Source organism: Aedes albopictus, chromosome 1 (genome assembly GCF_035046485.1).
Source record: "Aedes albopictus strain Foshan chromosome 1, AalbF5, whole genome shotgun sequence".
NCBI lineage: Eukaryota > Metazoa > Arthropoda > Insecta > Diptera > Culicidae > Aedes > Aedes albopictus.
This window is the reverse complement of record NC_085136.1, coordinates 26,746,436-26,770,347: the sequence shown is the minus strand read 5'-3', so window position 1 is coordinate 26,770,347 and position 23,912 is coordinate 26,746,436. Positions and strand designations below refer to the sequence as shown.

At 44.4% G+C, this 23,912-nt stretch overlaps 1 protein-coding gene across 1 annotated transcript; it reads right to left on the bottom strand.

Annotated features, from left to right (window-relative positions):
- Nucleotides 1–3,292: 3,292 nt before the first annotated feature.
- Nucleotides 3,293–17,663, bottom strand: LOC109428412 (uncharacterized). The gene is made up of 4 exons (XM_019704143.3): nucleotides 17,432–17,663; nucleotides 4,457–5,240; nucleotides 3,929–4,399; nucleotides 3,293–3,872 (listed from the first exon to the last, which is right to left on the bottom strand). Exons 1-4 carry the CDS (start codon nucleotides 17,518–17,520, stop codon nucleotides 3,456–3,458), a joined length of 1,761 nt encoding a protein of 586 aa, XP_019559688.2. The 5' UTR covers nucleotides 17,521–17,663; the 3' UTR covers nucleotides 3,293–3,455.
- Between the last annotated feature and the right edge of the window lie 6,249 nt (nucleotides 17,664–23,912).

Below are 23,912 nucleotides of genomic sequence, written 5' to 3'. Positions count from 1 at the left end.
GCCTCGAGCATGTGTGCTTATCAACAACGCAATCGTTGCTACACTCATCTCTGAACTAACTACTAGAGATGTGATGCATGTGCTATCACAATCGATGTATCTGTTGGAAACCTCAACAGGAAATACGTGTATTGTTCGGTTTATTTGCCAAATGATGAACCACAGAGAAACAGACGTCACACTTCGCTCGCTTCCCATCGATCACCTTTTTAACGGTTGATTCAAATTTTCGGTGGTGGGTCGATTGACCACTCGCTGCGCTGACGTTGTTTTTTCTCCTATTTGACGTTTGCTCACTACCGCCACCTAGTGATGGCCTAGCCAAGCACAGTACGTTTAGCATTGGGCGGTTATGTTTTGCTGACGATGTTTTTTCAATAAAATGTTCTAAGAGTTACGTCTGTTTCTCTGTGGATGAACCATCCCCTACGGATGTTTTCAAGCAAGTCATTGCATACTGCACTTCCAAAGCGCCTTCCACTAATTGTTGGTAGTGATGTTAATGCTCACCATATAATCTGGGGCAGCTCAGACATCAATTTGAGAGGCTCCAGTTTGAAGGAATACTTAAGTAGTACAGATCTTGGATCACTTAACATAGGCAACCGCCCATCCTTCATGGTATCTGCTAGAGAGGATGTGTTAGCCATAACGCTTTGCTCTAGCAGAATTAGTCACGAGCTGACCAATTGGCATGTGTCAGATGAAGAATCTGTATCTGACCATCGCTACATCTTATTTGAACATGTGAATGTTACTTCACAAACTTTGCGGTTCAGGAACCCCCGGTCAACCAACTGGGGTCTCTTTATCTATTCGGTTGCAGCCAGATTTCATGGATAGTCACCATCCATTGACACTCCAAGTGATTTAAATAATGCCGTTAATAGTACAACGGCCTTCATCATGGAAGCTTCTGAAGAAGCTTGCCCTCTGCGGTCTGTGAAGACCACGAGAGGAACCCCTTAGTGCAACTCTGATCTGGCGAAGCTTAGGAAACAATGTGGAAAGAGTTAGAACAGACGACGTTCGGCTGGATCAGAGGCTTTCAGGTCGGCTCGCAAGGCCTACCAGAAAGCTCTTCGGTCTGCTGAACGATCCGGCTGGAAAAACCTTTGTACAAATGCTGCCAGTCCGAGTGAAGTCGATTGAACAAAATCCTTGCACAATCTAAGGATTTTCAAGTGAACGAACTTTGTTTGCCAAATGGTGATTTCACTTCATCTGATGAGGAAGTTTTGTAATTGTAATATTCAGTACACTCTTCCCTGGATGTGTGGATTTTACATCTTCGGATGAACCTGATGTCTTTTCTTGTAGTTATGACTCTCTGGCTACGGCTCGAAGTATAACTTTAAAATCAATTGAATGGGCACTAAATAACTTTGCTCTTTTCAAATCTTCTGGGGCAGATGGGATTTATCCTATTTTGCTTCAGAAGGATTTGATTATTTTAAACATGTTTTGAAAAAAAAACTACTTGTTTGCAGTTTTGCTACAGGGTATATTCCCAAATCCTGGCGGGATATTACTGTAAAGTTTATTCCAAAAGTGGGTCGTGCGTCGTATGAAGCAGCAAAGAGTTTCAGACCTATCAGTTTGACCTCTTTTCTTCTGAAATGCTTAGAACGCATTGTGGATCATCACATCCGTGATGTTCACCTGGCCAACGTGCCTCTTCATGTGAACCAATATGCCTACCAATCTGGTAAGTCCACTGTGACTCTTTTACACAAGGTTGTTTACGATATCGAGAAAGCATTCGCTCAAAAGTAGTCTTGTCTGGGTGTTTTCTCAGATACCGAGGGTGCCTTTGACAACGTGCCTTTCAATGCCATATTGGAAGCCGCACGGAGTCATGGTATATCTCCAATGATTTCCAATTGGATTCACCAAATGCTCAAAAACCGATATCTCTTCTCGACATTGCGTCTAGCAGGGATTAGGAAATTGAGTGTTTGTGGATGCCCCCAATGGGGAGTCTTATCACCGCTTTTGTGGAATCTCGTAGCAGATACGCTATTGAGGCAACTCAATAATAGCGGTTTTCCTACTTATGGTTGCCGACGACTACCTAACATTGTTAGTTGGTATGTGCATCAGCACCCTTTTCGACCTGATACAAAGCGCCCTTCAGGTAGTTGAGGGTAGGTGTCGCCAATATGGCCTTTCGGTTAATCCGAGTAAAACATCTATTGTTCTTTTCACGGAAAGGCGAAACCGTAATGGCGTTGGACCTTTGCGTCTCTTTGATTCTGAAATCGATGTGACTGAACAGGTAAAGTACGTTGGAGTCATTCTTGATTCCAAGCTTTCCTGGACACCTCACATTGAGTTCAGAATCAAGAAAGCTTGTATGGCCTTCGGGCAATGCCGGCGTACTTTTGGTTCAACTTGGGGTCTAAAACCCACGTATATCAAATGGATTTACACAACTGTTGTTCGTCCAATATTGGTCTATGGATGTCTTGTGTGGTGGGAAAAGGGCAAAATGAGGACGATTTAATCAAAATTAGGCCATCTCCAAAGGATGTGTCTAATGGCGATGTCTGGAGCGTTCTCTTCAACTCCTTCGGCAGCTCTCGCTGTTTTCTTTGACGTTGCCCCACTACACATTCATCTCAAACAAGAAGCACTTTCTTGCACTTACCGCCTATGGGTACTCGGTTTACTAGAGGAAACTCCTGTGAACCGCAATTCACCACACACCTCCTTGTTTCCACTTTTAATGAATTGTTACAATGTTGTCCTTGCTCCAAGTGATCTGACAATTGCTTGCAATTTTCATATAGGACATTTTCCACGAAATTTCCTTCCCGGGAAGAGTGGACATCTGGATATCTGGAGAGAAATATTTTAGACGGCATCGTATGTTACACTGATGGCTCCCTTCTCGAAGGTCCAGCAGGTGCTGGTGTTTATTCTCGTGAGCTAAGGCTGTATCAGTCTTACTCACTTGGTAGATACTGCACCGTTTTTCAGGCCGAAATCTTTGCTTAGCGATGACACAAACTTTCCAAGCGGAGGAGAACGTGCCTCTAGAGCCGACCTGCTGATACCTGTGTACTTGAGGCCTTATAATTCTTATGGAACTTTATGAACACGAGGTATGGATCCTGCTCGAGGAACCTGCAAACACTCGAGCTACGCGTGCTAAAAACGTACTTCGGTGGTTTGCAGGAGAACGGTGTATGCAACCATTGAGTAGCAAATTAGTGATACTGACCAGCAGACCTTTTCTTTCTCTACGAGATTTTCTCGCACTTTACACTACACTAACACTACACAATCGTATTGTCAAATTATAATATATTACGAAGTAGGTATCTTACGTATTTTTCTAACCATTCAACGTTTCCTCAACGTTTACTTAATTCAAGTCAAAATTCAACGATCAATTCAAATAAATTCAACAGTGTACCATGCAGTATAACATATTGATTACATACCTACATCTACCGACCAATTTTTCGTGGCGGTTCCTCGTCCACATCCGAAGCTGGCGTTTCTCCTCTCGAGATTGGCACTGGTTTGTCCGCCTCGCGGTTGGCCAGTTTGGTATACACCCGATACGACGCGATGGGCTCCAGCTTGGAAGCCAACAAATCGGCATCGTTACGCAGGGAGTCCACCGTTGTATTGAAGTACACCCCGTCGAATTTGCACAGGAACGTGCGGGCCAGCTTCCCACCTAAGCCGGCAGTCTCGGCGTTGAAGTACATCAGGGCGTAGAAATTGGAATACAGAAAGCTTGTCGTGACGTTGGGTCTTGTTGGGGGCTGTAAAGGAATGCCACGTGGAATGCGCTTCTTGATGCAGTCGTCGATCGTCAGTAGGATAATGTCGGCCGTCGTAATGTCCAGAAGATTTGCCTGAAATTGTGAACAACTTGCTTATTGAATTCTTAGCGTTACTATCAGATGAATACCTCAACCAAAAAGTAAAGGTTAAGCACGTCCAACAAATACTCGGGATCGATTTGGCATACTTCTTCAAAAGTAAGTGTGTCCGAAACTATCCAGGTCAACAGTCGATACTTGACCTCTTTCAGGCTCTTCGACAGCTGAGGATCTGGTGAATAGAGTTCCTCCGGCAACGGAACATTTACCGCCGAAGAAGGGGTAATCGGCGTAGTCTCAATGATGTTGTATGTATCGTTGTGATTCAGTTTGACGAAGACCGGTGACGTTACAGCTTGTTCGGGAACAACCGTCCGGTGATAGAACAGAACGCCTACCTGACGTCGGTAAACTTGCAGTGCAATCTGAGAATAATCGGCCTCTCGCAAATCCAAACACGGCAAACGAATCGAGCCCGGAACGCCCCGGATTATGCTCAAAGCGTAGTTCGGATAGTGGCACATTTCAGAAGGCACAATCGGTTTCGAAACGGTGTAGTCCTGTAAGAAAAAAGTGTAACTTCAACATCATGTTTTGCTAGAATAATCTATTCTCACCGTATCATAAAACTCGACGGCCTTTTCGAAACCGTACTTGTTTTCAATATCTTTTTGGCCGAATATCTGTTTAAACAGATCAGTTGTAATTTTCGTATATCCACGCCTCAAGTTCAGCCTCTGTACCAGCTGCCCAACATGGTTCAAATTGTGCATATGGCGAGGTCGACACTTGAACAGATCATTTCCAGCAATTGCGGCAAAGAACGGCATTTGGTTCCACTCCAAGTTGAATGTTTTACGCAGCCTTTCCCGATTCCACTCCTTTGTGCTCATACGCTGCGGATTCAGATCATTACTGGACCAAATCCGAAAGTTCCCCTCGAAGATCAAAAAATCGGAATCCCCCGTAATAATCGCTAGCGCGTCATGTTTTTTCGCATAGCTAGCCACCGCCTGATCGCATTCAACATCGTACGAGGTGATGAGTTCTCCCTTCGTCCGAGCTGCGGTCACCAACGCCGAGGTGAATGCATGTTTGACCACGTTGCCTCCGATACTTTTTTCGAACTTGATCCGGTAATCGTTGGGGATGGTTTCCACCTTCCTCAAACAATCTCGATAGGCCTGCTCCTGCCGTACAATCCAATGTGAGTATTTACCCTCCTGAAGTTTTCCATCAATGAAGAACACCAGCCGAGCACCGGCCTCGATCATCCGATCGCAGAACTGGGCTGCGTAGTCCCAAGCAAACTGATTCCGGCAGCCGTATATCTGCTCATTCGTCGGACCACTCAAGTTATGTATTAGCGTAAGCAGATCTATCACGACCAGAGGTTCCTCCCTACGAGTGAAAATCGAGTATTTTTGGTTTACTTTTTCTGCACTAAGTGTAATTCAACATTGTCTGGCTGGGGTCTGTGTCATTTGGCATAAGACCGTTTGGCATTAGGTCACTTGGCATAACGGTCATTTGGCATAATGACTTGGTATAATAAAGAAGGGTGCATTTCGATTATGCCAAATGACCGTTATGCCAAATGGCTTTATGCCAAGTGACCTTATTCCAAACGACCTTATGCCAAATGACATTATGCCAAATGTCCCGCTCCCGTCTGGCTGCACCCCGCTTAGTTTCAACCGGGTATTTCATATACCATATAACGACAAACCAATTTCTAATACGAAAAAAAAATATCTGACTATGACTATGATAACTATGACCATCATTCCCCTCAACCTTGGCCTCAACCCAAAATTTGAGAAACTTATTGTATCTTCAGATGAGAAAAGAAACGACTTGTTCGTTTGACTTGTGAACAGAAAGTGAAAATTTTCAAACAGTGTCATGGCTTACTACGCTTATACACTAAGGGCCGATTTCTTCACCCTGGCTAAGGCGTTAAGCGAGGTTTAACTATATGGGTAAGCCTGGCTTACGAGTTAAGCCGAGGTGAAGAAATCGGCCCTAAGGGGCGATTTCTTCACCCTGGCTTAAGCGTTAAACCAGGTTTAACTATATGGGTAAGCCTGGCTTACCAGTCAAGCCGAGGTGAAGAAATCGGCCTTAACACTCTTTAAGCTAGGACTTCTATGGCTTCAAGATTCTTTTCCAGCTTCGTACGCAATAATGGTTTCGTAAGGCCATCGGCGAGTTGGTTGTCCGATTCAATATAATTGATATTAACTATCTTCCTTTCCAGCGCATCCCGAATAAAACGGTGACGGATATCAATGTGCTTGGTCCGAGGATTGTAGCCACCGTTCCTGGCAATCGTAATGGTGCTCTGGTGGTCGCAATTTATAGTGATCGGACCAGTCGCTTGGAGTTGTCTGGTCAGTCCTTGCCACCATGATGCTTCTTGAACAGCAGCCGAAAGTGCCATATACTCTGCATCGCAGGTTGACAAGGCAATCGTCGGTTGGCGCTTGCAGCACCACGAGATAGCTCTACCTTGCAGCGTGAAAATGTAGCCGCTGGTGGATTAACGGTCATCCACGCTAGCTGTCCAGTCCGCGTCACTGTAGTCTTTGCTGTCACTGTCGCCGCTTTTGGCGGTATATCAGCTTCAGCACCGATGCTTCCCATAGATATCGGAAAAGCGTTTTCACGGCACTTCAGTGTTGCATTCCGGGATTCGAGTTGTACCAGCTCAACTGATTGACCGCATACAGGATGTCCGGTCGGATACATTGGACGAGGTACATCAGGCTTCCAACCGCTTCCTGATACGGAATGCTGATCATAGGCTCCATCTCCTAAGTTGTCTTCGGAAACATATCCTTCTTGAGCCTGTCAGTCATCGGCACCTTCGTTAGTTTGCAGTTCACTATGTTGAACTTTGTCAGCATCGCCTCCACGTATGCCTCCTGGTCCTGCGCTATGGTTCCGTCCGAACGGGTGATTCGGATTCCGAGGGAGTTCTTCGCTGCACCAAGATACTTAATGCGGAAATGGCCAATCAGGAACGCTTTGTTTTGTGCTGTGCATCAATTGTCGTTCGAGAAAATCATGACGTCATCCACGTAGACTGCCACGAATATTATGCTGCCTCCTTCGATATGATATAGTGCACGCACGAATAGTATTCCACCTAAATCAGACTGAACACCTTCAACTTCTGGTCCATCTTTTTGTTTCTGGACTGCTTCAGCCCATACAGGTTCTTGTTGAGGCAGCATACTAGGGATGGATTTCGACGATCGACGAATAACGGAGACTGCTGTATGTTGATTTTCTATACAAGGTCTCATTGAAGAAAAGTAGATTTCCAAGTTGTGCTTCGCCGCCATGACGAACAAATACCGTAGCCAACAGTGACGAACCACCGGAGAACAGGTTTCGTCAACCTACCCCCTCTCGCTGCGAAAATACCATGATGACTAGACGCGCCAAGGTTCCCATCGGTATCCATCTCTGTACAATACATCCACTTGCAACGTATCGTCTTCCTATCCTTAGGAAGTTCCGTCAAGGTTCACGTTTCGTTAAATACATGGGCGTCGTACTCCTCCCGCTGCTGAAATGCCATGCCGGCTAACTGGGCTTAAAACTATATACGTCACTGTATCGTATACATGATCGCCGTTCGTGACTTCGTCGAATCCGACCAATTTGCGTTCGTGGGTCTTCGCATCCCACTAGTACCGCTTCTGTTTTGGGACGTGCGGTCAGAGAGTAAAAAAATCGAAGATTGAAAGTGAAGATTGACATTCTCATTTTCTCATTCGTGTTTGGTCACATTCATTGTCAGCTGAATGCCTTTCTTTTTCCATTCAATTTTCTGTCATGAATATTTTTTCGCACGTCGTAAAATGTCAAATTTCCGTTAACAGACGCACAATCCGACCTAATGAACAAATAGAGAACATATTGTCTATCCGGTTGGAATCAAGACCGACATTCAATCTAAAATTGCCATTTTCTTGGTCCACAAGTGTCGCAACTGTTTCGCATCTAGTGCGCTGTATTGCTGACAACAACGGGAAGGATGCGCACTGCCTTTGACATGATTTAAAAACGTCGGGAGTTGGGTCGCGTCGCGACTTGATTGTGCGAAGTCCGGTTTGGTGGCGGCCCGACAATATAGACTGTTTCAGAAATTATAAATACACTTTGTTTATTAAATTAAATAAACTGTTCTAATGACTTTTACCAACTTCTTTCAGCGTATTGCATATTGTACTCCATATTTTTATATTTCCTTTCAATTGTCTTGAGAGGGCTGCGAAACGGTGAGTCGATAAGGAGAGCGTCCAATATAGCTCTGGTCCTCACAAGTTCCTACCTCATGCTTCCACGGGTCAAGCGATGACAAAGACCGCCAGCTAAGAGTTGTGTGCTTAGCTGGTAGTGCAGCCTGGGCACTGTTGTCCTTCTGACTTCAGCTAGATTGAGGAGGTACGATCCGAGTGTCTGTTCACCAAGGAGGTGCGGCTCAAACAGCGTCTGTTCTGGCATCCAGCGGCTGAGTAAGAAACGCTGCACCACGCCCAGCTAGATCCAAGGTGGTAGCCCCATCAGCGTGGTCGTCCCAGTGTTGGTTGGAACGTTAAACAGAACTGGCACGATGGCCCTCCGGCGAGACAGGAGTGTTGGCGTAGGCCCAATAAGCCACCCGTAAAAATCCCCATTGCGAATAACATAGGAGAAAATACGACTCGATACAATCGGCAAAGACCCACGCGACGAAATAAGGACTACGATTGGAAACTTGGAACATGGAATTGCAAGTCACTAGGTTTCGCAGGATGTGACAGGATAATCTACGACGAACTACATCCCCGCAACTTCGACATCGTGGCGTTGCAGGAACTTTGTTGGACTGGACAGAAAGTGTGGAAAAGCGGGCATCGAGCGGCTACCTTCTACCAAAGCTGTGGCACCACCAATGAACTGGGAACAGGATTTATAGTGTTGGGCAAGATGCGACAACGTGTGATCGGGTGGCAGCCAATCAACGCAAGGATGTGCATGTTGAGAGTTAAGGGCCGTTTCTTCAACTACAGCATCATCAACGTCCACTGCCCACACGAAGGGAGACCCGATGACGAGAAAGAAGCGTTCTACGCGCAGTTAGAGCAAACATACGATGGTTGCTCGCCGCGTGACGTGAAAATCGTTGTCGGCGACATGAACGCGCAGGTAGGAAGGGAGGAAATGTACAGACCGGTAATCGGGCGAAACAGCCTGCACGCCGTATCGAATGATAACGGCCAGCGATGCGTAAACTTTGCAGCCTCCCGTGGTATGGTAGTCCGAAGCACCTTCTTCCCCCGCAAAGATATCCACAAAGCCACCTGGAGATCACCCGACCACCAAACAGAAAACCAAATCGACCACGTTCTAATCGACGGTAAATTCTTCTCAGATATAACCAACGTCCGCACATACCGCAGTGCGAATATAGATTCGGATCACTACTTAGTAGCTGTATGCATGCGCTCAAAACTTTCGACAGTTATCACCACGCGTCGAAGTCGAACGCCGCGGCTCAACATCGAGCAACTTCGTAACGTAGAAGTGGCTCAAGACTACGCGCAGCAGTTAGCAGTGGCCCTACCAACGGAAGAGCAGCTTGGCGCAGCTACACTTGAAGATGGCTGGAGGGACATCCGATCCGCCATAGGTAGTACCTCGGCTACAGCACTAGGCTTCGCGACTCCGAATCACAGAAACGACTGGTACGACGGCGAATGTGAACAGTTGAAAAACGAGAAGAATGCAGCATGGGCGAGAATGCTGCAACACCGTACGAGAGCGAATGAGGCACGTTACAAACAGGCGCGGAACAGGCAGAACTCAGTCTTCCGGATGAAGAAGCGCCAGCAGGAAGAACGAGATCGCGAAGCGATGGAAGAGCTGTACCGCGCTAAGGACACACGAAAGTTCTACGAGAAGCTGAACCGCTCGCGCAGAGGCTTTGTGCCACAAGCCGACATGTGCCGAGATAATCACGGGAATATTCTCACGAGCGAGCGTGAGGTGGTCGAGAGGTGGCGGCAGCATTACGATGAGCACCTCAATGGCGACGTTGCAAGTACCGAAGGTGGCGTGGTAACAGATCTAGGAGTATGTGCACAGGACGAAAGACTTCCGGCCCCTGACCTTCAAGAGATTGAGGAGGAGGTTGGCCGGTTGAAAAACAACAAAGCCGCTGGAGCAGATCAACTACCAAGCGAGCTTCTAAAATACGGTGGAGAAGCACTGGTGAGAGCACTACACTGGGTCATTACCAAGATTTGGGAGGAGGAAGTATTACCGGAGGAATGGATGGAAGGTATCGTGTGTCCCATCTACAAAAAGGGCGACAAGTTGGATTGCGGGAACTACCGCGCGATCACACTACTGAGCGCTGCCTACAAGATACTCTCTCAAATTTTATGCCGCCGTCTATCACCGATTGCAAGAGAGTTCGTGGGGCAATATCAGGCTGGATTTATGGGTGAACGCGCTACAACGGACCAGATGTTCGCCATCCGCCAGGCGTTGCAGAAATGCCGCGAATACAACGTGCCCACACATCACTTGTTCATCGATTTCAAATCGGCGTATGATACAATCGATCGAGAACAGCTATGGCAGATTATGCACGAATACGGATTCCCGGATAAACTGATACGGTTGATCAAGGCGACGATGGATCGAGTGATGTGCGTAGTTCGAGTATCAGGGACACTCTCGAGTCCCTTCGAATCTCGCAGAGGGTTACGGCAAGGTGATGGTCTTTCGTGCTTGCTGTTCAACATTGCTTTGGAGGGTGTAATAAGAAGAGCGGGGATAAACACGAGTGGGACGATTCTCACGAAATCCGTTCAGCTGCTTGGTTTCGCCGATGATATTGATATTATTGCTCGTAAATTTGAGACGATGGCGGAAACGTACATCCGACTAAAGAGTGAAGCCAGGCGAATCGGATTAGTCATTAATGTGTCGAAGACAAAGTACATGATGGCCAAGGGCTCCAGGGAGGAATCACCGCGCCCGCCACCCCGAATTCATATCGACGGTGATGAAATCGAGGCGGTTGAAGAATTCGTGTACTTGGGCTCACTGGTGACCGACGACAACGACACCAGCAGAGAAATTCAGAGGCGCATTGTGGCAGGAAATCGTGCCTACTTTGGACTCCGCAGAACTCTACGATCGAATAAAATTCGCCGTAACACGAAGTTAACCATCTACAAAACGTTGATTAGACCGGTCGTCCTCTATGGGCACGAAACATGGACCCTACGTGCAGAGGACCAACGCGCCCTTGGAGTTTTCGAACGGAAGGTGTTGCGTACCATCTACGGCGCAGTGCAGATGGAAGACGGGACTTGGAGAAGGCGAATGAACCACGAGCTGCATCAGCTGCTGGGAGAACCAACCATCGTCCATACCGCGAAAATCGGGAGGCTACGGTGGGCGGGTCACGTCATCAGGATGTCGGATAGCAACCCGACTAAAATGGTTCTCGAGAGTCATCCGACCGGTACAAGAAGACGTGGTGCGCAGCGAGCTAGGTGGGTCGACCAAGTGGAGGACGATCTGCGGACCCTACGCAGAGTGCGGAACTGGAGGCAAACAGCCATGGACCGAGTGGAATGGAGGCGGCTACTATGTACAGCAGAGGCCACCCCGGCCTTAGCCTGACCGGTCTTCAATTGTCTTGATATTTTGAAAAACAGTCGAGTTCTCCAACAAATAACTTAATTTTTCAAATTCGCATTTGCACAAAGGTAGTTTTTACTGATTTCAACATTATTTATCACTAAATACCAAAAATTATCTAAATGTTTATCAAATTCGCTTTCTCAACATGTTGTCTAAGGAATGCCTTGATCAAAATTTGGGAAAAATCGGTAAAGGCATTTCCACAACATTTTTTCGGAGATCAAGTTTCTTATTTTTCAAGGTTTTCTACGGAAAATAAGAACTACCACACAGTTTCTTAGCTTTCCTGAACGCATTTAATCTAAACAAACTTTTTTTTTCAGCTCATTCGATCCTTCAGATGGCAAAGCTTGTCATACCATAAAAACGAATGCGGTAAGCAGTAATTAAGACATTCGTTTGTTTCACATTTGTTGCTACTGGTGTTGTTAAGAAATTTGAAACAAAAAAAATGTATTGAGAAGGCCCGTAATGGTGGTTCTTGATCAAATATTCCAGTAAAAATTACTCTTACCAATCGAGAAATATCTTTTATTATCGATACAGCAAATTTTATTGTGTTTGGAAATTTAATATTTTATCTGTGAGATTTTTTTCTTTTCTACTATGCAACATTTTTTGACCACTTTGTGCAACTTCAAATTTTAATCATCTAGTTTACAGAGCCCTATTTTTTAATTTTTACCAAAAACATCAACAAAATTGGTATTATTTGAATCGTTAGCATGTTTACTGTAAGAGCTAGAAGAAACCTTTTTGGATATTGTGCTCAAATTGAAATGGCAGTTAATCGTTAGTGTATTTATAATTTCTGAAACAGTCTATAATTAATATTCTAATTAACTACTATACACAAGTTTTGAGGTAATTGGAAGTATAATCGGGAGTTACGGTCCAGTTTTATTTCTCAGTGAAAGTTGTCAGTGACAGAAAAGTGAATGAATAGGTGATAAAATTCATTCACCAAAATGAATTTTATTTTGAACCCTCAGTTGAGAATCTTCAAAATTCACGTTGAATTTCACTCATTGAAAATGAAAATTTTAAACTCTGCGTGCGGTGCACCATCACGTTGGGCCCAAAAATCTGAAGGTTCGACAAATCTGTCTTCTTTTCGCTCCAGCACTCTTCAGGTGTTGATCACGGGTCGGATCGATTGATGATACACCGCTGTCGAAACAGCTTCCGCCCAAAACGATTTTGGTAGGGTATCGCGCTACTTGGGCGGTGGTTTTCTTCGTCTGTTATTTTCGTCTGTTTTCCACTGTCCACTCGGTCAATTTTGAACCGATTGACTTGAAATTTTGTACACGGGTAGATACTATACCTATCTCACCGCATTCCAAGAATTGTGTCAATTGGTTCAAGATTGACTGAGTTATAGTGGAAAACAGACGAATATAGAAGCCACCGCCCAAGTAGCGCGATTCCCTAGGTTGGCTTAAAACAGCATGCACCTTGCACGCTCGATGATCGTCCGGTTTGCCCTCTCTGCCATCCCGTCTGCTGGGGGGTGTAGTCGTTCGTTCGCTGATGCCAGCTTGGTAGCTTTGGAATTTCCTGTTGGTACACTCCTGCCCGTTGTCAGTTCGAATCGTCTTTTAGAATCGGTCTGCCGCTCGACCATCACGTGAAAAGCTTGAAACGCCTTCAAAACTTCATCCTCGGATTTTGTTCGTAGGAAATAGACGACCATGCGGCGGGATTTGTCGTCCACAAACACGATATAGTACCTGCTACCCCCTACCCGCATAAATCAAAACCGTAATAGAACCACATGGATAACACTTTACATTCCACGCAAAACAGTAATGGTTATGGTTTGAGAAACCATAGACGGACCATACTGGGATAAAGTTTCGACCTCAAGAGCTACAGTTTTTAGAGACTCGACCATATGAGAAACGGGTTGTTAAGTATGTTTACCGTTTCAAAATCGCAAATTTCCCATAGGAATTTCATTTGCCAACTGTAATGAGACCATAACCAGTTTGGTTCATGTTTCGGCGCACGATGGTTCGAGCTGTGGTTCCAATATGTTTCAACCGTTACGAATGGAGCGTGCTTTCGGGTACTCGGTATTAATTTGTAAATTATTGAAAATTGAAGAGAAAATAAAAACACATAATTAACTGAATAATATTCAATAAGGATTTATTTTCTGCATGTCAATTAGTTCAAAACTCAATATGAAATCTAGAAAATCATGTAAATGATTAAACATGAAAGACACTACCTTGGTTCAGAACTTGCTTCAGAATCACTTTTAGGGTGCCGTCGTGGTCATCGTTTGAATACGTTGCTTTTGAAATGGATCCAGAAATCGTCGCAGCTGTAGTTTTGCTAATTGATCCTCGTCCGGAGTGTGCATCCTTCTGCAAATTCTCCTGCTTCGAATCTTCCATGAGATCGTGCCTGTGAAAAAAGCATCAGTGCGCGTAAGTTATCCGCTCATGTTGAATCGCAATAAAATGATAAAATCCCTGGATAAAACACTCACCTTCATATAAGATTATTAAAAATCGCATCTCCTTCTGGATGTCGTTTGTTCTTTTTAACTTTAAACTGGCAAATTAATTAGAAATCAGGAGCAAAAGTACAATCGAAGAATCCTGAGGAACCGATGAAAACAAACATGGCTGATTTTTCGCCTCCGAATGCCGAGCTGCCAGACTGGGGCAAATTGGATGGACATCAATATCTATGGTACTTCTAATGTTCGATAAAGTCCCTCCACAGTGGGATCATTTCCAACAATAAGTGGACAATAGCTGATGATGTAACAATATTATTAAATTCCTGCGATATCGTTGTACCATAACGAACCGAACATACGTGGAGAGTATGATGAATAGGTGACAACAAAAATAATGGTAACGTTAATTTTCGAACCGTTTTAGGTACAGTAAATTTCTATGCGGGTAGCGACGGTACCTCCTTCGGGCCGCAAATATTCGAGTAAACGATCTCCAGTAGTTCCTTCGCTCGGGAACCCTTCTTGCCGAATGGCATTCGAGACTGTTTCCCCTTGGCGCACACGCTGCAATCACTTATACTGTTAGTATTTCAATTCATACCACTCACCAGACCGCTCGCAAGCTTTTTCAGGTTCGCCGGGCTGAAATGCCCCATGCGCCGATACCAAACTTCCATGGAATCTCCCGGCGGAAAAGCCAATGCTTTGCCAGATCCGCATGGCTCGCGCTGCTCCAGCTTGAAAAGTCCGTTCTCGTGGCTCCCTGTTGCCACCGTGCCGCCGCTTGAGTTCATTGATTAGCCTACGGTTTTGTAGACGGATAGGAGGTTGACGGACAGCTGCGGAATATGCTGGACATCGCTCACGAAAATTTCGCTTCCGTCTTCCTGGCAAACGGCCTTGAGTGCAGCGTTTCCAGTAGCTTCAATCTTCATAGCGGCCTTGTTCGCAGCCACTGCGGTGCCACTGGATGGCTGCAGGTCCTGCAGCAGAACCCTGCTTCGGGTCATGTGATTGGCACGCCTGGATCGAAGTACCAGTCAGCATCACTGGCGGCCTCGAACGTTGACAGGACGGTACAGAAAGCATCTCCCTCTTTTAAGCTTCTGCAGTCCCTCGCAATGTGTTCGTAGACACTTTTTGCACTTCGGTCCTTTCGATGGATTGGATTGCATTGATTGATTACCTCGATTTTGGCGTTCACCCTTCGACAACAACGCCGCATCCGACGATGGAATTTGCACCTCTTGCAGCAGCTTCGTCTTGATTGCGTTTCCGGTGATCCTGGTTCCAGAATTTTACAGGGCCATAATCATTGGCCTGTATTCCTCCGGAAGACCGCAGAGCAGCAGGGTACCAATCCATTTCTCCGAAATGTTGAATCCAATCCCGTTGAATTGGTGGGCCGTGGAGATTATCCGATGTACGTACTCGGACATCGAAGAACAGCTCATCAGATCGGTTTTCACCAGCTTGCGAAGGAGAGCGATCCGCCGGGTGAGTCCGGAATCTTCGAACGCCATCTCATGGTTTCCCCACACTTCCTGCGCCGTTTTCGCTTCCTTGACGTGGACATAGTTCACCGGTTCAAGGAAAAGAATTATCTTCACAGGGCCCACAGCTTCGTAGCTCCCGTCCGGATTCTGCTCCGGCTTGACGGCTCCCCAGAGATCTTCCAGCTCGAGGTACGTTTGAACGGCAAACTTCCACGTAGCCCAGTTCTCTCGTCCGGATAACCGTTTCATATCTGGCAGGCTTGAAATTCCTTGCACGGAACTGCCGCTTGATCCCACTGGACTTCCGGTATTCATCCTGAATCTTCAGACCTTCGGCTTGAAAAACGATAGCCCCATAACCTATTCACATCAATTTCTTGAGCTTTGCGCTAACGTAAGAACCTCGACACTACACAAAACACGCGGCGCGAGACAGGACACAACACTTAGTTTTTACAAAAATTTAAAAGGGATTTTAATTTACCTTTTAAGTCGACCGGTTTCGGGCTCGACGTTGCCCATCGACAGAACGATGTCCGACTGATTACGTTAGGCACTAATACAATCGTACAGCGCCCAGTACTCGCCGAAAATGTTGTTGTTCTACTGAATTCTCAGCTTTTTCAGGTTGAATGAGCCTCTGCACGAATCTGGCGTACTGCTCACTCCCACAGAAAATTTGAAAACAGTTCGCACAGTAAAAGTCAAATGTGACTTTCACTGTGCGCGGTGTTTTCAAATTTTCTGTGGGAGTGAGCAGGACAGGGCAAATTCGTACAGAGGCTCATTGTATCTTCAGAATGAAAACAAAAAAACGACTTGTTCGTTTGACTTGTGAACAGAAAGTGAAAATTTATTTGAACTAATGTCATGGCTTACTTCGGTATACCCCTATACCCTATAGGGTTTTGTACCATTTGGGCAGGTGTACCTATTTTGGGCACTTGTTGCTATAACTAATGCCGTTTTTCTTTTTGAACCTGGGTTGGAACTGGATTGGCGGAAAATATGTAAACAAACAAACGTCAAACAAACTCAAACAAACTTTAGTACAAGCGAAACCGAAGTCGGGTTAGGGTTGAAACTGTGATCTCATCCAGTTCCAACCCAGGTTGGAACTGGTTCAAAAAGAAAAACGGCATAAGTCATTTTCAAACCGATTGATTTGAGATTTTGTTTAGAGTTAGATACTGTACGTGCCTAACGCTATACAAAATTTCAAAACAATCCGTTTGAAATTGACTTAGTTATAGCGGCAAGTGACCAAAATAGGTACACCTGCCCAAATGGTACAATACCCTATAATCTAACAAAAAAAAAACAAATTTGAAAAACTTTTTTTTGTCTGTGTTAACGAGATTTTTAGCCCCAGGCTAATTCATCTCGGGACCCACGCTTTACTTCCTTTCCTAAGGAAGAACTCACATTTTGACTTTGTCGGGAGTGGGATTCGATCCCAGGTTATCGAAATCGCTATCTTCAAAAAAAGGCAATTATCAAAAGGATCGTTTATTTATTATGTAACGTAAAAATCGGCATTTTGATCCCAAGTTTGATCCTCCCTCCCCCCTCCGTAACGCTTTTTTGTATGAAAATCATTAAATGATTGTATGAGCTTCGATTGAGCCTAAAAATAAACGAACTAGATAAAAAAAAAGATTGTATGAGCTTGGAAGTAACTTCGAGGCGTAGGCCTACGCCAAAAGATCATGGATTAGCCCAATATCGTTTCACATCTCTAGTGTGACGTCATTTTATGCAAGCGGGCACCTCCTCCGCCCCAAAAACCCGATGGACCAAGAACTTTTTTTTTTGCTCGCTTGACCAGCCGATAAAAAATCGAACCATCTAGCCAGCGATTCCGCGGAAAATCCTCCCCTTCACCCGTAAGTGTACCTACTTACTTGCCGCACTTCTGGATCTCATCGGGAATGACCACTAAGTTCGTACAACCGCTGCGTTCCAGATACGTTACCAAACCGGAGACACCCATTTTCACGTGTTCGCACGAAATTGAAGTAGATGCTTTTCTCACAAAACGGAACCACCAATATTGCACCGGGAAAACTTCGGAAAATTTAAAAATTCTTTGCAGATCTAAGAAGTTCCATCAGGTGAAAAACACGGTTGCTTCGATTTCGATTAGAAACTAGCATTGGGCTAGTTTCCAAAGTTTTGCATTTTTTCAAGATCGCTACAAATGAAATGAACAGCACCAACAGCACGCTCTCAATGAGAGTATAATGGAGGTGTGGAAGAGATGCTTTGTGTGCGTGAGATCCGTGTTTGGTGCAAAACATGTCACTACTACAAGCAAAGCGAGCTCCCATAAGAACGCGTGTCAAATAGTGACGTCGCTATTTGTGTTTACATTTTTCTTTGCTTACTAATACATAGCCATCTCTTCTTCTTCCTCACCTGTAATAGGGCACTGCACGCCGCGGTTGCTAGGGAAAATTCTTTTAAGTCCTTGACGTTTCGTGGCCTTGTTGTTTACGATTTGGACTTAGAAAAATTTTGCTGGTTTTACTGAGGTGCACCCAGGTGGGCATGGTGGCTTTGATTGAAATTATCAACGCGTGGTTCGTGGGTGGCGGAATGCGCGCGTTCGGGCTCCTACTTGCAAGATTATGAAACCTGACTTGACTACAGTTACGAAGTTCAGCAATTTGTAAGGCATGATTAGCTGATGTCAGGATGAATCATTGACCACATGGTCACCACTGGCCACTCCGGGAACTTCCGGGATGACCCGAAACAACCTGGAGAACCGGTGATAGGGGTCAATTACGTTTATTTAGCAAAACATGATGAAAAACACCACGGCTCTTTTTTTATGATTTTTCGTCAATTCACTTGTGACTGCATAGCAATACTGGCCATGGTTCCCATGTGCCACTTCCGAAACTTCCGGGATGCCCTGAAGAACCGACATTAGAGGATAATCATATTCTAACAGAAAAATGTGTCATGCGACGGATCTTCCTTCATGGATTTTCATAGATATGTTTGAGGTTGTATCGATGCTAGACATGGCCCCCATTATTGGCCACTTCTGGAACATCCAGGTACCCCGACGGAAACGACAACAAAAGCTAATTACGATCATAAAACAAAAATATGTAATGTGACCATCATGATTTTTAATTCCTATGTATGTGGTCGTATCAAAAGTGGCCACACTCTTGGTTGACCATTTCTGAAACTTTCTGGGGCGCCCTGAGGGAACCGATGGCCAGAATCAATTTGGTTCATTCAGCGACGGTTTCATCATGTTTTTCGAGAATATGCTTGTGGTTACTGCTAAAACTTAGAGAATGCCCTCAAGAGACTGATGGCATATTGAACAAACGCGTTCATATGACAAAATGTGGTGTGTAACGCATCTTGGCTAGGTCCAGAGAAATATCTGACAGGATAAAATAATGCCTGATGGAACTTCCGAAGGATTCCCTGGCGTAATTCCTGGAGGAATCCCTTTCAAAATGTTTGAAGGCATCCTCAACGGAATTTCTTGAGAAACGTCCATCTGGGAATTCCTCCGGGTTCTGCTCCTCCAATTCCTCCAGGAGTTTCTCTAAGAGTTCATCCTAAATTTTTTCCTTAAGTAAGTATGAGAGTTTCTTCCAAAACTTCTCCGGGAATTTCTTCTGTAATTCCGCACAAAGTCCTTCCTGGAACTCCTCTGGGAGTTTCTTCTTTAGTTCCTCTGGAATTCCCCCCGGCAGTCCCTTTTAAATTACACCAGGAGTTTCACGTAGAATTTCACTGTGAGTTTGTCATAATTTCCCCCGAGAGTTTATGCTGAAATTCTTCCACAGGCAGTTTCTCATGAAATTCCTCCGGGAATTTCCCCAGGAATTCCTACGGAAGATGCTTGTGGAATTTCTTTAGTTCATTCTAGAATATCTCTGGAAGTTCCTTCTGAAATTCCTCCGAGAGTTCATCCTGGAATTCTTCCGGGAGTTCACTCTGAAGTTCACGCGGAAACTCCAACGGTAGTTCGACCTAGAATTTATCTGTGAATTCGCCATAGTATTCCTTCAGAGTACCATCCGGGAGTTTCCTCCTAGAATTCCTCTTGAAATTCCTCATGGAACTTCCTGGATCCCAAAAATGCTTCAGGAGTTTATCACAGAATTGCTCGGATGTTCCTCTTGAAAAACGTCCGGGAGTTCCTTCAGGAAATCTTCCGGAAGTTCCTCTGGAAGTTCGTCCTGCAATTTCTCCTAAAGTTGTTTCTGGAATTCTTTCTGGAAATTCTTCTGGAATCCTTCTAGGAGTATCTCTGGAGTTAATCTGAGAATTCCTCCCAAAATTCCTCCTTTCTTACCGAAATTTCTCTTAAGGGTCACTTTGAAACACCTTCTGAAATTCCCACAGGAGTTGCTCGTGAAATTTCTCATTAAATTTCACAGGAGACTCTACTTTTATTTCTTAGGGGGGTTTGCCTTAGAATATCTCTAGAAGTTTCTCCTAAAACTCTGGGACTTCCTATTGAAATTCCTTCTGGAGTTCCTCCTCCTCTGAGAGTTCACGCTGGAGCCCCTACGAGAGTTCATCCTGAAATCCTCCGGGAGTAAGTCATAGTATTACTTCGGATTCTCCACTTGAATACTCTCCACGAGTATCCTTCTGGTACCTCTATGAGAGTTCCTCGAAGATCCTGGAATTCCTCTATGAGTTCCTCTATGTCTTCGGATGTTCCTCTTGAATACCCTCCTGGAATTCCTTCGAGAGTTCCTCATGAAATGTTACCAGGAGTCCCTTCTGAAATTTCTCTAGGAATTCCTTCTGGCAGATCCTCCTGGAAATCATCAGATAGTTCCTCCTAGAATTCCTGCGGAAATCCTTTCGGTAGTTCCTCCTGAAACTACTTCGTGAGTTCATCCTAGAATATCACAGGGAGTTTCTCATGATATTCCTGCGAGAGTTTACGCTGGAATTTCTTCGGGAGTTCCTTCTTGAGTTTCTTAGGTTATCCTTTTGAAATTCCTCCAGGATTTCCTCGAGGAATTCCTGCGGGAGCTGCTCGTGGAATTTCTCCTAAAAGTTCAATGGAAGTTTCTCCTGAAATTCCCACGGGAGTTTGACCTGGAATTTCCGTAGAAGTTCCCCTGGGACTTCCTCCCAAAATTCCTATGGCGATTTCTCATAGAATTCCTTCGGTAGTCCTTCCTGTAATACCTTCGAGAGAATGATTGCAAGATTTAAATAAGAAACTCCTGCAGGAACTCCGAATGAGATTCTTGGAGGAATTCCGAAAAAAGTTTCTAGAGAAGCCCCAAAAGAAATTCTTATCTGAATCCGGCAAAAAGTTCTAAGAGGAACCCCGGAAGGATTTCCGGTATGAATCCCAAATAGAATTCCTGAAGGATTCCTGAAAGAATCCCGGAAAGAAGGTCTGGAGAAATTCTGGAAGAAATTACTGAAATTCCGGAAGATAACCCGGGTGAAATTTTTGGAGGGATCCCAGATGCCAAACCTGGTGTAATGTCAGAAAACAATTGTGGAGGAATTCCAAATGGAATTATGGAAGAAATTCGTGTAGTAACTTCTGGAGGAGTCCTAGAAGGAAAAGGAAGGAAAGAAGAAGAAGAAAAAGAAGGAAGAAATTCCTGGAGCAATCCCAGAAAGAACTCCTGGATACACCGCAGAAAAAAAACTTCTGGAGGAATCTTAAGATAAACTCGAGGAGAAATCCTCGAAGAAACTCCTGAAAGAATCTCAGAAGGAATTACTGCGGGAATCTCGTAATGATTATCTGAGTTATCCCCGGAAGGAATGCTTGAATGAATTCCGAAAGGAACTTCTGGTTGAAATTCCTGGAGGAAGGTCCGAAAAAACTCCTGGTAGAATCTCAGAAGAAAACCGTGGAGGAAATCCTGAAGGAAATCTTGGAAGAACCCATGCATTAACTTTTGATGGAAACTTAGAATGAATTCATGGAAAGATGTCTTCTAGCTTCTAATGAAAATCCAAAAGAAATTTTTGTAAAATTCCCGTTGAGCTCCTGGTGAATTTCCCAGTAAAGCTTAGTCCCAGTATTTCTACTAGAACTCCACAAAGTTGCCGCCAAATTCCCCGGAGGTTTTTTCCCACCGTAGTCCAAGTCACAATCTTGGCTTGATTTATAAATAGCATCTCTCCATAGTTCTCGCTGCAATGCTAGTAAAAGTTCCCCCCGAATATACCATCAGAATATAACTTATCAGCATTTTCCTTGGAATGACCTAGCACTCCATTGGAATATTACAATCTGGATTTTCCCTAGAAACTCACCCAAAAGTTGGAGTTCCATCTTTGAAGGAACTTCTGAACTACTCACTGGAGGAATTCCTGTACGAATTTTAGTATGTATTCCTGGAGAAATCCCTGAAAGTACTCCTAGCGAGGAATTCCCGGAATAATCCCGGAAGGAATTCCTTAGCGCATCTCGGATTAAATCCCGGATGAAATATCTGAAGGTAATTGTAGAACGAAGCCATACCTTGATTTTTTTAAAGCACAAAGAATCAAATATCATACCGCAAACGCGCTGAGAAGTTGATCGATTGGTCATCACCAACTTTTCAGTGCAACTCGTCATTTGGTATTTCAGATTTGTGCTCTTCAAATTTCGAGGGATGGATTCGTCACCACCTGAAGGAATTCCGGAAGGAAGTACTGGAGCAATCCCGAAAAAAATCTTGGTGGGGTGTCTGAAGAAACTACTGGTGAAATCTCAAAAGGAAACCCTGTAGGAAACTTTGAATCTACTCTTTAAATAACCCATGAATTATCTTCTAGGGGAACTTTAGAAGGAACACCTGAAGGAATTTTACAAAAACTTCTCGAGGATTCTTAAAATGAGGTATCTTAAGAAGGAGGAATTTAGGAGGAACTTCTTAACTCATTGAAAAATATTAGATGGAGCACTTGGAGAAATACAAGAGCTACTTGGAGAAATACCAGAAGAAACTCCTGCAGGGTACCTCCGAGGAACGATGTTTCGCGGTGATTTTTATTCAAATGGACGTAATTTAATATGCTGAGTAGATTTATTAGTAAGTATGCTGGGTCTTAACTATTATCTTCAAAAAACTTCTTGACACACATGATGTTTATCGGTTCTGCAGTAACACCTGTAGTGATCCTAGGTGTATTAAAGACGATTTACAAAAGTGTGAATTTATAATCTAGTTGAACATTATTAATTTAATACCGGAGCCTCAAGTGGTTATAAAATATGATGCCTATCCCTGGCAAAAAAAAAAAATGATTGCAATATAATTTATTTAATAAATGATTTTTCCTGGGTATGTCTGGCATCACGGTAGTAAAATAAAATGAGAAATGGAAAGCTAACGTTTGCATTAGGGAGAAAAAGTTCATTGGAATAAAATCGAAGAAAAGTGACTGGAAGTCTTACTCTCAAATTTGGGTATGAACAAAGAAAGAAGATTCTTTGGCGGTAACTCGTTTAGGTAAGAGTGAAACAGAGTGATCTTATCCGCTAAAGCAACGAAAGAAATTATAAGAGAGAGTGAGCATAACGCTACGCTAGGTCCCACGCAGTGGCGCGCGTGAGAGCGTCTTCATTCTTTAGACGTATTTCGCGACGAACGGACGTTCGTAGTGTTGCGTTCCAGCAGGTAAAAAAAAAATCGGCCGACCGGACGTTGGGAGTTCCGCGGTCCACCGGAGAAAATTCGGCCGACCGGACGTTAATAGTTTCGCGGTCCATCGGGGAAAATTCGGCTGACCGGAAAATGGAAGGACACGGTCACCACAACACCAACTTCCTGTCCGGCAGTAACCAGGTCCTGAGCTTCACCTTGGTAGGCACCTAGGCATAATCTAGCATAATCTTCTCCGTAGGTGCACGGTTGATCAAGAAAACGAAGAGTGTTTATGGCGGTAATCTGACTCTGGCAGTCGTCGATGCTGGTCTCACGTTTATTTGATTTTTTTGGGAACCTGTTTCGCCTGATTTTTGTTTAGTAACCTCTTGGACCAGGAACGACGGGAGTTGGTCTCCTGTAACATCACTGTTTTGTCACCAATTACGTTAGTTCTCATAATAACGAAAATACGCAATCGAATATTGAAAACTTTTACACGCATGCGAGCAACTTACTGAACCGACTTCATGAAAATCGACAAAATTTCTCTAAGTCCAAATCGTAAACAACAAGGCCACGAAACGTCAAAGACTTAGAAAAAATTATCATAGCAACCGCCGTGTGCAGTCCCCTATATACTCTCATTGGCACGCTCTGATGTTGAGTTTTATTTTTTTTTTAAATCGTGGGAAATAAAACATTGCCAAATCGCTCAATGTTGTGTCAGATGTCACTCAGTTGTGTTTGTGTGCGTAGGTGTGCGTGGCAGCCAAATGCCAAA